Source organism: Eleginops maclovinus, chromosome 19 (assembly GCF_036324505.1).
Source record: "Eleginops maclovinus isolate JMC-PN-2008 ecotype Puerto Natales chromosome 19, JC_Emac_rtc_rv5, whole genome shotgun sequence".
Taxonomy (NCBI): Eukaryota; Metazoa; Chordata; class Actinopteri; order Perciformes; family Eleginopidae; genus Eleginops; species Eleginops maclovinus.
Window position 1 is genome coordinate 23,796,193 of NC_086367.1, and position 13,935 is coordinate 23,810,127.

Consider the following 13,935-nt stretch of genomic DNA (forward strand, 5'->3'; position numbering starts at 1 on the left):
GAAATGTTTGAATGCAAATGAAAGTATTTTTTGTTATTGTGCACCCAAATCTAACACCTGTTAAGCACCCTTGAAATGCACTAATTGATAAAATCCCACATTTTGTTTTGTGCTCATTTGTTGATGGAAGACAAACATTAATCCCCATCCTGTATAATATGCGTTTCCATTTGGTGATGAAATATGACATCATTATCCCAGAATAAGGGGACTTGTCATGAGTTCAGTGGGCTGATGCTGGGACACTCGTGTGGTGAAGACATTTATTGTTCTAAAAAAAACTGTGATCAATAATTCAGTTAATGCCTGGCTGTTACATCATCTCAAACACTGCCACTGCAGAATGCACAATTACACACAGCTCAGATATCAAAATCTCATATAAAACATCTGATTCTCAGGATGCAACGACAGCTCTTCAATTTAAGCACAAACAAAGCAATTTCACAGCTAATCTGAAGAGATGAAAATTCACAGACAACTGGGGGGGGGGGGGGTGCATGTACTAGAGAGGGTAACTTCCATCACTTTTGGGTCATTTTCTAGGTAGAATATGTCAGAAATTGTACACCGTAAACATCCCTCTGTTTCACAAGTCCATATGGCAGCAACACAAGCTCAGAGTCCATTAAACCCGGGAGGCTTTCCCATCAGCTGATCTCGGCTGAGACTTTATCGGACGAGGATGACGTTAAGATTTAAAAAGAAAGGTGATGCCGTCTCAAACAAACCAGCTGATTCTCAGAGGGAGTTCATTTAGAGGCGCTCAGAACTTGTGCTCCGCCACAAATATCGTAACGCGGATGATGGAGCTGCCTCTGAAGTTGATGACGTTGTTCACCGTGACCATCTCCAGGTCCAGCACCACCTCCCGAGGACCCGTGATGGGTCGGGAGAGGACCAGGGTGGCGCTCACGTTACTGGTTTGCTGCAGAATAAAGAAAAGGAAAGGAGAGGAATGTGAGGAATGGAGAACAGGGAGAAGATGTGACAGCTGCAGGAAGTTATCATGTATACGAGCAAACACGAGCACAAAGTCAAGGAACGTTAACGTGTTCAACTGCAAGAGCAAAGGGTCAGAGCAACGTTGGTTTAAAGAGTCCTCTCCTGCTGATGTTCAGGTGTATATCAGTATGTAGAGTCTCTACTTTAAAGAGTCCTCTCCTGCTGATGTTCAGGTGTATATCAGTATGTAGTGTCTCTACTTTAAAGAGTCCTCTCCTGCTGATGTTCAGGTGTATATCAGTATGTAGTGTCTCTACTTTAAAGAGTCCTCTCCTGCTGATGTTCAGGTGTATATCAGTATGTAGTGTCTCTACTTTAAAGAGTCCTCTCCTGCTGATGTTCAGGTGTATATCAGTATGTAGTGTCTCTACTTTAAAGAGTCCTCTCCTGCTGATGTTCAGGTGTATATCAGTATGTAGAGTCTCTACTTTAAAGAGTCCTCTCCTGCTGATGTTCAGGTGTATATCAGTATGTAGAGTCTCTACTTTAAAGAGTCCTCTCCTGCTGATGTTCAGGTGTATATCAGTATGTAGTGTCTCTACTTTAAAGAGTCCTCTCCTGCTGATGTTCAGGTGTATATCAGTATGTAGAGTCTCTACTTTAAAGAGTCCTCTCCTGCTGATGTTCAGGTGTATATCAGTATGTAGAGTCTCTACTTTAAAGAGTCCTCTCCTGCTGATGTTCAGGTGTATATCAGTATGTAGGGTCTCTACTTTAAAGAGTCCTCTCCTGCTGATGTTCAGGTGTATATCAGTATGTAGTGTCTCTACTTTAAAGAGTCCTCTCCTGCTGATGTTCAGGTGTATATCAGTATGTAGAGTCTCTACTTTAAAGAGTCCTCTCCTGCTGATGTTCAGGTGTATATCAGTATGTAGTGTCTCTACTTTAAAGAGTCCTCTCCTGCTGATGTTCAGGTGTATATCAGTATGTAGTGTCTCTACTTTAAAGAGTCCTCTCCTGCTGATGTTCAGGTGTATATCAGTATGTAGAGTCTCTACTTTAAAGAGTCCTCTCCTGCTGATGTTCAGGTGTATATCAGTATGTAGTGTCTCTACTTTAAAGAGTCCTCTCCTGCTGATGTTCAGGTGTATATCAGTATGTAGAGTCTCTACTTTAAAGAGTCCTCTCCTGCTGATGTTCAGGTGTATATCAGTATGTAGTGTCTCTACTTTAAAGAGTCCTCTCCTGCTGATGTTCAGGTGTATATCAGTATGTAGTGTCTCTACTTTAAAGAGTCCTCTCCTGCTGATGTTCAGGTGTATATCAGTATGTAGTGTCTCTACTTTAAAGAGTCCTCTCCTGCTGATGTTCAGGTGTATATCAGTATGTAGTGTCTCTACTTTAAAGAGTCCTCTCCTGCTGATGTTCAGGTGTATATCAGTATGTAGTGTCTCTTTATGTTTCTCATACTGCCTGTGCTGCAGCTCCTCTTTTCACCCTCTCTCTGAAACCAGAGCCCAGTCGGCCCTGATTGGTTATCTGGCCGGCTCTGTATTGATTGTTCAACCCCTTAGAGATGTCCCGCCCCTCAGCCTATCACGTTGTTACAACAGAAGGTAATTCTTAGGAAAAAGCTCAGTGCATTATACCACAGAGAGCCTAAACATCTTCCTTAAAGTGTCTTCAAAGTCTTTATTTATTCAGAACATCTGAACCTCCCTAATATATAACACACACTTGCTCCATCTACTGGCAGCACGATGCACTGAGGAGTCAGGTGTTTAAGATCTTACATCTTATTGTTGCTTTGCATAGAAGGAGAAGGTAAAGGTGCCACTAATGATAAACACATGATGAACATTAATGTTTCTATGAAGACACACCTAATACAAAGTGCTCACAACTGAAGTTAGGAGTAAATTAAAAACTGTTCCTGTTTTTATTTAAAACTCTGAGATGGATCAGACAGTGACCTTTAGCTTTCAATGCAATGAAATGTAACGCATCTCTGCATCAACTACTATCTCTATATTATAATATATGATTCTGAAGGCCCATATTATGAGTGCTTATAACTGAGTATTTCTAACCTGTGGTATTTCTACTGTGGGAAGTAAAACATCAGAGTACTTCTGACTCTCTGCAGGACTCACCCTCATGTAAAACTCGCGGCCCTCGTTGCCCGACTTGATCTGGAAGATGTAGAAGGCGCCGGGGTAGCGCGTGGTGGCCTGCATCTGGAAGATGTCTGCAGGCACGGCGCGCCCCGGAGACAGGTCCATGTGTCGGTACAGAATAGTGAAGGGTCTGTCCCTGCAGGCAGGGTTCTCCGCAGAACACATGCACTGACTGCAGGGGAGAACACGGGGGGGGAGGGGGAGGGGAGGGTATTAATACATAATATATTTAACTCATATAGCAGAAGGTAAATCAGAAGAAGAACACTCTCTTTATCCCGGGAGGAAAGAGTTGCTTTCAGCTAAACTAATACAGTTATGTGAGATTGTTGACATAATAAAGTCAACGTGTGTGTGTGTGTGTGTGTGTGTGTGTGTGTGTGTGTGTGTGTGTGTGTGTGTGTGTGTGTGTGTGTGTGTGTGTGTGTGTGTGTGTGTGTGTGTGTGTGTGTGTGTGTGTGTGTGTATGTGTGTGTGTGTTTAGAGACAGTTCCTTATATTTTAACATGAAAAGAAAATATGTATTTATATAAACATATAACTTATTAAATATATGCAATAAAAAATGTGCATTACGAAAGATAAATTAAAAACTATAATATAAATATTCACAATAAAATATCAAATGTAAATAAAAATAGGTTTTTAAATTAAAAATGTCAAATAAAAGACTAAATAATGTAAAATAAAAGAACAATATTTAAATAAAAATCACAAGGTAAAGAAATATGTAAAAGAAAATATATAATTCAGTTACAATATTTATATAAAAATAGGTAGTTTAAATAAAAATGTGCAATACGACATTAAATTAAAAAATATATTAAAAATGTAAAGTAAAAAACAAACGAAAACATGAGGATGTGAAATCAAAGATAAAGTAATAAGGAAACATTTGAAGTATAAAAATAAAACACATAGAAAGTTAAAGTTAAAATGTGCATAAGAAATATAAATGGATAAAAGGTCGGGAGGTCAAATATTAAATACTCACTTGTCACCGACTTCAATGTAGGGCGGGTGACACTGAAGAGGGTCCAGGCATGTGTAGCCCCCCTGGAAATTGAAACATACTTGTGCTGTTGTACAGGTGTTGTTACCAGTGTCACATTCATTGATATCTTCAAAATCAAACACACGACAAAAATCAGATCAAAGTCAGTTACATCATCATCATCATCATCATCATCATCATCATCATCATCATCATCAGAGAACAAACAATTTAAAAGCATCAGAAATACACTTTCATACGGACGATTATAATGGCAGTTGTTTTAAACATCAGCTGGTGTAAAAACAGATCTATAAACATGACCTATATTTATGCCACTGGTCTAAATGGTAGCTTTATTTTCATAAAATACATTCATTTAAGTATTGCAGGTGCAAATGTGCATTTTCTAACCAATAAAAACCTGAAATAAAACACATTTCACTTCAAATATTCTGAGCAAAATGTTTCAAAGTCAACAGAATTAAACCATATTTACATGTTTCTTAAATCACAACACAAGACAAGAATTCCCACTAGCTTTATGCATCATGTTTCTATTCTATACACTTCATTTAAGCTGCTGCAAATTGACAGCATTACTGAGGATTCATTCGGTTGTCTTCTGTCCTGCGAGCGTTTACCTTCACAGCTCCGGCCGTCCTCGAACACGTAGTATCCGGGCGGACAGAGGCAGTAGAAAGACCCGGGCGTGTTCACACAATTGTGCTGACACAGAAAGTCAGAGAACTCGCACTCATTCAGGTCTGCAGGGAATCAAAAGGGATCAATCAATCAGAGGAATCCTGGGAGGGTGTAGGACGCAATCACCAACCGTGCACCTGCTCTAAAGTATTCACTAACAGCTGACTTTAGGAACAGAAGAAGCTGGTCTCACCTTTGCAGGTTATCCCGTCGGCCGCCAGTTCGAACCCCTCGTCACAGTTACACATGAAGGATCCGTACGAGTTCAAGCAGCCGTGACTGCAGGGCTGCTCGTCACACTCGTCCACATCTGCAGGGACAACACAGTATTAAAATCAGGTGTGTGTGTGTGTGTGTGTGTGTGTGTGTGTGTGTGTGTGTGTGTGTGTGTGTGTGTGTGTGTGTGTGTGTGTGTGTGTGTGTGTGTGTGTACCTTGACAGGTCCTGCTGTCGGGGTTGAGGAGGAAGCCGGTGTTACAGGAGCAGGAGTACGACCCGGGGACGTTAGCACACAGCTGCTGGCAGTAACCGTAGCGGCATTCATCAATATCTGGAGGAAGAAAACTGGTTTAAAAGCAAGATAGATATTTATCAAATGTAGTCTTTATTTTATTCATGATGTTGTTTCATTTTATTTTAACTTTTTAAAATGTAAATGTAATTGTATTTCATTTGGTACCACAAGAGGGCGCTGTCCTACAACTTTAGGAGGTTGTATTTCATAAAAGTGCAGCATCAGTTATATCAACCTGAACATCAGCAGGAGAGGACTCTTTAAAGTAGAGACACTACATACTGATATACACCTGAACATCAGCAGGAGAGGACTCTTTAAAGTAGAGACACTACATACTGATATACACCTGAACATCAGCAGGAGAGGACTCTTTAAAGTAGAGACACTACATACTGATATACACCTGAACATCAGCAGGAGAGGACTCTTTAAAGTAGAGACACTACATACTGATATACACCTGAACATCAGCAGGAGAGGACTCTTTAAAGTAGAGACACTACATACTGATACACACCTGAACATCAGCAGGAGAGGACTCTTTAAAGTAGAGACTCTACATACTGATATACACCTGAACATCAGCAGGAGAGGACTCTTTAAAGTAGAGACTCTACATACTGATATACACCTGAACATCAGCAGGAGAGGACTCTTTAAAGTAGAGACGCTACATACTGATATACACCTGAACATCAGCAGGAGAGGACTCTTTAAAGTAGAGACACTACATACTGATATACACCTGAACATCAGCAGGAGAGGACTCTTTAAAATAGAGACACTACATACTGATATACACCTGAACATCAGCAGGAGAGGACTCTTTAAAGTAGAGACAGTACATACTGATATACACCTGAACATCAGCAGGAGAGGACTCTTTAAAGTAGAGACACTACATACTGATATACACCTGAACATCAGCAGGAGAGGACTCTTTAAAGTAGAGACACTACATACTGATATACACCTGAACATCAGCAGGAGAGGACTCTTTAAAGTAGAGACACTACATACTGATATACACCTGAACATCAGCAGGAGAGGACTCTTTAAAGTAGAGACACTACATACTGATATACACCTGAACATCAGCAGGAGAGGACTCTTTAAAGTAGAGACTCTACATACTGATATACACCTGAACATCAGCAGGAGAGGACTCTTTAAAGTAGAGACACTACATACTGATATACTCCTGAACATCAGCAGGAGAGGACTCTTTAAAGTAGAGACACTACATACTGATATACACCTGAACATCAGCAGGAGAGGACTCTTTAAAGTAGAGACACTACATACTGATACACACCTGAACATCAGCAGGAGAGGACTCTTTAAAGTAGAGACTCTACATACTGATATACACCTGAACATCAGCAGGAGAGGACTCTTTAAAGTAGAGACTCTACATACTGATATACACCTGAACATCAGCAGGAGAGGACTCTTTAAAGTAGAGACGCTACATACTGATATACACCTGAACATCAGCAGGAGAGGACTCTTTAAAGTAGAGACAGTACATACTGATATACACCTGAACATCAGCAGGAGAGGACTCTTTAAAGTAGAGACACTACATACTGATATACACCTGAACATCAGCAGGAGAGGACTCTTTAAAGTAGAGACACTACATACTGATATACACCTGAACATCAGCAGGAGAGGACTCTTTAAAGTAGAGACGCTACATACTGATATACACCTGAACATCAGCAGGAGAGGACTCTTTAAAATAGAGACAGTACATACTGATATACACCTGAACATCAGCAGGAGAGGACTCTTTAAAGTAGAGACACTACATACTGATATACACCTGAACATCAGCAGGAGAGGACTCTTTAAAGTAGATATACTTTGGGACTCTTGGTAAATATGTGAATATGCAAAACCTGCTGCAGTTACTCACCCTGACATTGCCCCCCGATGAGCCAGTACCCCTCGATGCAGGAGCAGGTGTACCCCCCCGCCGTGTTGATGCACACCTGGGTGGGGTTGCAGTGGTGAGTGTTGGTCTCACACTCGTCAATGTCTGCAACAGAGAGGAGGAGGAGGAGGAGGAGGAGGAGGAGGAGGAGGAGGAGGAGGAGTTATTCAAAACTGTGGAACAAATCACCAAGATTCAGACTCAGTGTAAATGCATTCATCTGTCTTCAGTTTTATTTCATTGAGTGTGTGTTGTTGCATCTTCAGTGGTTGCTCACGTTTCTTCGTACACCTGGAGTGGAATTGGCTGAGTGAATAAAGCTTTTATTTCCCCGACATTTCAGGCAAATCTGATCCGTCATGTCTCTCCTGAAGTTTATCGGCTCTGTCAGCCCAAAGCTGGTGGGCAGCTCATGAAACGCTCTATATAAGGAGTGAACTGAGGTGCTCCTGTGTGTGTGTGTGTGTGTGTGTGTGTGTGTGTGTGTGTGTGTGTGTGTGTGTGTGTGTGTGTGTGTGTGTGTGTGTGTGTGTGTGTGTGTGTGTGTGTGTGTGTGTGTGTTACAGATCTGCAGTATGCTACACCTGGGCTGCAGATGACGGCCCTTCAGAGAGCTTTTGACGGGTAACTGCCTGCAGGTGTCGGGGCCCGTGTAGCTCTTGACCGGGGTCCGACTTACAGTCCAGTTGCAGCTCATAGAGTCCTGTTGTGAACCCAGAGATGCTGAGTACCCCAAAGTTTTGTGATAGAAATGTATAGTCGGGTCCCCAGCACACAGAAACTGCCGGATGCTGACCTGCCCATGTTGGGCAGTTTGCGTTAGTGAGCATTATAGCTTATGTGGATAATAGTTAAAGAATTGCTCGGCCGATTCGGACAATTTAGGAGTGGTTTTGGAGGTTATTGAGGACACCGAATCCATTTCTGACATTTCCAGGATCAACAATTGTAGTTTTTAACCAGAGAGAGGCTTATTTTGATTAATTCCTGCTGGATTTTGAAGTTTAGGGGACTCTGGATCATTTGGATTGGACAGGGTGCTTATTTATTTGTCCACAGCTGAGGTAATACCTTTCATATTGTGCTCTCTATATCCAATGGTCTCATCACTACTCATGGAAGTCAAAAAGCAGCCCACCAGGACTACATTTTTTAGGATTGCAACTTGTGTTAATTGTGCAGCAAAGTCCGCATCCAGCAGTTTCTATGAGCCGGGGACCCGTACTATACATGTCTAAGATAAAATCTTTGGGGCCTTTCTGGGTAACGGTGCTGGCAACGAGACTATTATCCAGCCCCCACCCGTCGTTAAAAGTTGGCAGAAAAGGTCAGCGCCCCCCTGACAGACGTTATCAGCAGCCTGTCCAAACACAAAGCGGGGCCCCCACCTACTTCCCTGCACAGACCTGAAGCTTTTTCTGCAGAGCTCAGTGACTTCATGGTCTGAGAACAGAGCGTGGTTTCCTCATAAGGGAATATTATAATGGCTGTGATGATGTGTGTGGGAGGAATTCAGAGTGTAATCTGAGGAATCTCTAATCTGGTGCAAAAACAACTGGAAGGTGAAATGCTAACAAAGGGTGCTGAGAGCTCGGCTGTCGGTGCTGACTGTTTGGACTTTCTCTGCCTGCAGCTTCCTGGTCATGCTTCTTAGTGAGTCAAGTAACCCTGAAAAGCTGCAGTACAGTTAGAATCATGGAAGGATGCTACTGGGCAATTGTTGGGAATTCACAAAGGGACAGAAAATGACCACAAAGACATTCAAAACATCTTGAATGATAGAAGAAACAACTACAAAGAGACAGAAAGAGGACAGAGACACACGATTACCAAAATAGATATGCATCCAAAAGGAGATGCAAAACTTCTACAAACGATGCATATTGACTAAAATGATCGACACAAAATGATCACAGAGAAAACTTTTAGAAAGACATACAAAATGATCACAGAGACACAAGATGATCCAAATAAGACATAATAAATAAAAAAGAGACACAGAACTAAAGGAGACAGAAAGGAGACAGAAAGGAGACAGAAAGGAGTCAGAAAGGAGACAGAAAGGAGACAGAAAGGAGACAGAAAGGAGACAGAAAGGAGTCAGAAAGGAGACAGAAAGGAGACACAAAGGAGACACAAAGGAGACACAAAGGAGACAGAAAGGAGTCAGAAAGGAGACAGAAAGGAGACACAAAGGAGACAGAAAGGAGACAGAAAGGAGTCAGAAAGGAGACACAAAGGAGACACAAAGGAGACAGAAAGGAGTCAGAAAGGAGACAGAAAGGAAACAGAAAGGAGACAGAAAGGAGTCAGAAAGGAGACAGCAAGGAGACAGAAAGGAGTCAGAAAGGAGACAGAAAGGAGACAGAAAGGAGACAGAAAAAGGAGACAGAAAGGAGACAGAAAGGAGACAGAAAGGAGACAGAAAGGAGACAGAAAGGAGACAAAGTCAGGAAAATAAGACGTCACAAAAAGACGCAAAACGACCAAAAGAGACATGTTCTGCAGAGAGAGGCAACACAACTACAGAGAGCTGGTGCAAGGATCCAGGAATCAGCTCAGAGAAGACTCAAACAGACCATAATATACAACATGCATTACTGACTGATGGAGCGTGGTGCCACTGAAACACAAAGCCGTGTTTGTTGCAAGTTCAGACGGGAAGTCAACGTCTGTGTAAATCCTGCCCCACAGCAGCATCACTCAACCACCATTACATCACCACACACACACACACACACACACACACACACACACACACACACACACACACACACACACACACACACACACACACACACACACACACACACACACACACACACACACACACACACACACACACACACACACACACACACACACACACACACACACACACACACACACACACACACACACACACACACACACACACACACACACACACACAGAGGCCTTCCTCCAGGCACAGATTTGGCAACCCATGACTTCATGTTTGGCGCGTTGACGTTGTAGTTTACCCAAACAAGGCAGCGAGCAGAGAAACACTCCATGTTTGTGCATGAGCTGGACTCCAAAGGAAAGGAAACCGAGCTATACGTGTACATTTTTCCACTCAGTCACGGCTGATTTATCCCAAACACCCCCAAAAGGACTTTAAGGAGGCAGCAGCTCGTCCCGGCTGGACACTGAGAGGTTTTTCCACCAGCTGGGGGGGGGGGGGGGGTTATGCTTATTGTGTGTCTGACAGCTGTTGTGAAGTGTTGTCAGTGTGAGGAGCCGAAGGCCCCCCAGATGTGGCGCTGCAGCGAGCATCAAACATCTGTCTGTGAGAGAAGTGACGGATGCAAGCATTCCACTCAAAGTCCAGCTCTAATGTAATGACTTACACTCAAATCCCCGGTCTTTATCGGGTTTCCTTCTGTCATCATCTACTTTAACTTTAGGATCTGAATAACAACAGGACGTGGCAGATGTCTTTTTCAAAACATCCAGCAGAGAGACAAGAAAGTGCAAACAGCTGCAGCAAGAGACACCGGGCCTGTTTGTGCACCTCCTGCAGGTATTCATGCACTCACTTCCCTGTCCCTGTTTGATCCGAGTGCTCAACAGAATTCCTCTCCTGTTTGCCAAGTCTGACACTTGTGTTTGGAGGGTTCTTTGTGTCTGAAATGGTGTGTTTTATTGTTGCAGCGTGGGGGAAAAGATGGAATAAATAATGGGAGGAAGCAAAAAAGTTCCAACAGTTTCAGGCAAGTAAGACCAAGAGAGGTCCTCAGAAATCTATAGAAAGGCTCCCAAACTTCTTGGCTTGGGAGCACTAAGACAATCAGTGTCTACTCTGAGCCCCTCGACACATTTCAGTTGTTCGCAGAGAAACCTTTCCCCTCCTACCTCTCAGCTGGTTTCATTTAAGTTTGAGACCCCTCACAGTGTGATAGGAGTCCTGTGGTCGACATATTTTAGACCAAATCAGGCAATCATGTCGAGATGTCAGCATTAACTTCCAAGCCAGTTGAGTCTGACGGCATCTGCTCTCTGAGTCCGTCACGTCATCAACACAGTGACTCGAGTCGACACGTCTGTGTGATGATGTCAATTATTAAACAGCTTAGTTGAATACTCAACTCTGATTGGTCAATCTCGACCAGATGTTGTTGAGTTGTCGCTTACAGACCATTGCTGAGCAACATTGCTTTGTCACTATGGCAAAGAGATGGTTTCTAAGGAGAACAGAACGTTGCTAAGGAGAAAGACGAAAGATTCAACTTTATTGTCATTGCACAGAGTACAAGTACTAGGACAACGAAATGCGGTCTCTGCATTTGACCCATCCTAGTGTTAGGAGCAGTGGGCTGCCATTATGTAAGGCGCCCGGGGAGCAGTGTAGGTAACCAGTGTCTTGCTCAGGGACACCACGGTGGCACTTGGTCTTTCGGGGACTTGAACTGGTGACCTTCCAGTTCCCAGGCCAAGCCCCTAACCACTTTGCCACCGCCCTACAAACAGACCGTTGCTATGTAGAACAGACCGTTGCTAAGGAGAACAGACTGCTGCTAAGGAGAACAGACCGCTGCTAAGGAGAACAGACCGCTGCTAAGGAGAGCAGACCGCTGCTAAGGAGAGCAGACCGTTGCTAAGGAGAACAGTCTGTTGCTAAGGAGAGCAGACCGTTGCTAAGGAGAACAGTCTGTTGCTAAGGAGAGCAGACCGCTGCTAAGGAGAACAGACCGCTGCTAAGGAGAGCAGACCGCTGCTAAGGAGAACCGACCGCTGCTAAGGAGAGCAGACCGCTGCTAAGGAGAACCGACCGCTGCTAAGGAGAACAGTCTGTTGCTAAGGAGAACAGACCAAGGGACTATGTGCAGTCATATCGACCCGCAGAAAGAAGTCCGGTAAATGTAACTCGGTTTTCAGAGGAGAAAGGAGGTAACACTAAGTTACTCACCATTACAGGAGCCGTCCTCTGCAGGAGCGTATCCCAGGATGCACTGCGCGGTGGACCTGACTCTGGGGTAGCTGGGCTCCACAGACCGGTCCGGTTCCGGGAGAAAGGGCTCAGGGAATCCCAGCGACGTGTCGGGGTAGAGGGGCTCGGGCAGCGCGGGGGTCTCGGGCCTGAAGGGCTGGTTGTACAGGCTCCTGGGGAGGCACAGGTAGCCCCCGTTCTGGTTCACACAGCGCATGTCTCCGCGGCAAACATCTGGCATGGTGCGGCACTCGTCCACATCTGGAACACAGAGAGGACTGATGAAGCCATTCCTGCACACACCACATCTGCAGGCACTCTCTCTGATATCTGTGGGGGCTTTCTGCTTCCCTTTAGGAGACTTTACTGCAGATAAAGCTGTGAATGATGAGCAGGAATACAGGGGGGGACAAAGTACTTCTACTCAAGTACTGCATAGAAGTTTAAATATTCAGTGTTTGACATCCATTTCCCGGTACTTTACACTTCTACTCAACTTCAGTCAAACATGGTCTACACCATTACATTCACTGATCTACTATGCATTACTGAAAGGGTTCTGATCCTAAATGTTTATTGATAGATTGGTGATGAACGCCTCAACTCAATGTTAATAAACGCATTAGTGTGTACATCATTATTAATATAGATATATCTGCATAATAACTGCCATGACGTTTGGATCTTTGAATACTTTTAGAGTAACATCTTTAGGTAAATAATGTTGAATTGTAGTGAAAATTGCCATCACTTTCAGGACTCTTACTTAAAATAGAGCATTTCTTCCCGTAAAAGATCAGAGGTCTTCTTCCACAACTGCAAACTTTGAATATGATTACATATAGGAGCAGAAACCACTCACCTATGCACTGTCTCGACCTGCGATCATAGGCAAACCCTTCTGTGCAGGTCTGAGGGGGGAACACCAGGAAGAAATCCATAAAACATGATTATGATTTACATATGTATAGGTTACATTCGGCCATGCATTTCCATTCTTACATACTGAGGTTTATTGCGTGTCAATAAACACATCTATAAGCCTGACTTTAGAGTGAGTTATGGTAACACACTGAAGGTGTTCATTACCTGTCCGTGTCCAGGCTGGATACAAAGCAGGATGAATACCAGAGCTGCCAACATCCTGCACAGAGGGAAAGTGTTCAAAGTCTTCTCACAGAATAAGGAGCTCTGCAAACACAGAGCAGGCTGTTACGCAGAGAGAAAGGGAGATTACTGACCTCGCAGAAGAGCGAAACCTGAAGCCACGTCTCTCAGAAAGCATGCTTCCTCAAGGGGGGAAAAAAGAGTTCGACCCGTAAATTCTCCCCAAATCTATGCTCTCACCACCCCCCCCCAAACTATGCGCCGTTACGCGAAAACCGACACCGGCGTCTCATGAAGGGCTGCAGCTCCGGTGCATGGACTGACGTGCTGCAGGAATGCCTTCTTCAAAATGGACTGCGCTGCGCTCCCTGCTGCACATTATTTAGCGACATGCAAGTTGACTGGCCCCCTCCGAGCGCGCGCAACAGCTGGATTCAATCACCGAGAGCCCCCTCCCCTCCGGAGCTGCTGCAGTGGGGGGGGGAACAGGCAGAAAGCATACACAGTGCGTGTCGGTTTTCCAACGAAACAAAACAGCCCCCTCCTCACAGCACATCTGGCTCTGCATGCTGTAGTAGCCACATCTGGTTTGTTTAAGTG

The 13,935-nt window shown here is 43.9% G+C and overlaps 1 protein-coding gene across 1 annotated transcript; it reads right to left on the bottom strand.

Annotated features, from left to right (window-relative positions):
- Window positions 1–249: 249 nt before the first annotated feature.
- Window positions 250–13,736, bottom strand: fbln5 (fibulin 5). Its single transcript, XM_063908209.1, has 11 exons — window positions 13,470–13,736; window positions 13,318–13,372; window positions 13,091–13,139; window positions 12,208–12,489; window positions 7,260–7,382; window positions 5,255–5,371; window positions 5,015–5,131; window positions 4,761–4,883; window positions 4,117–4,243; window positions 3,099–3,294; window positions 250–928 (listed from the first exon to the last, which is right to left on the bottom strand). The coding sequence occupies exons 1-11, from the start codon at window positions 13,511–13,513 to the stop codon at window positions 767–769; spliced, it is 1,395 nt and encodes a 464-aa protein (XP_063764279.1). The 5' UTR covers window positions 13,514–13,736; the 3' UTR covers window positions 250–766.
- Between the last annotated feature and the right edge of the window lie 199 nt (window positions 13,737–13,935).

What these genes read in the sequence shown, in the direction of transcription:
- fbln5 (XM_063908209.1), bottom strand. Translation starts at nt 13,513, where the DNA reads ATGCTTTCTGAGAGACGTGGCTTCAGGTTTCGCTCTTCTGCGAG. An exon ending in AGGTTTCGCTCTTCTGCGAG is followed by an intron (nt 13,373 to 13,469) that starts GTCAGTAATCTC and finishes CCCTCTGTGCAG; the next exon opens with GATGTTGGCAGCTCTGGTAT. An exon ending in CGACGGGATAACCTGCAAAG is followed by an intron (nt 4,884 to 5,014) that starts GTGAGACCAGCT and finishes GATTCCCTGCAG; the next exon opens with ACCTGAATGAGTGCGAGTTC.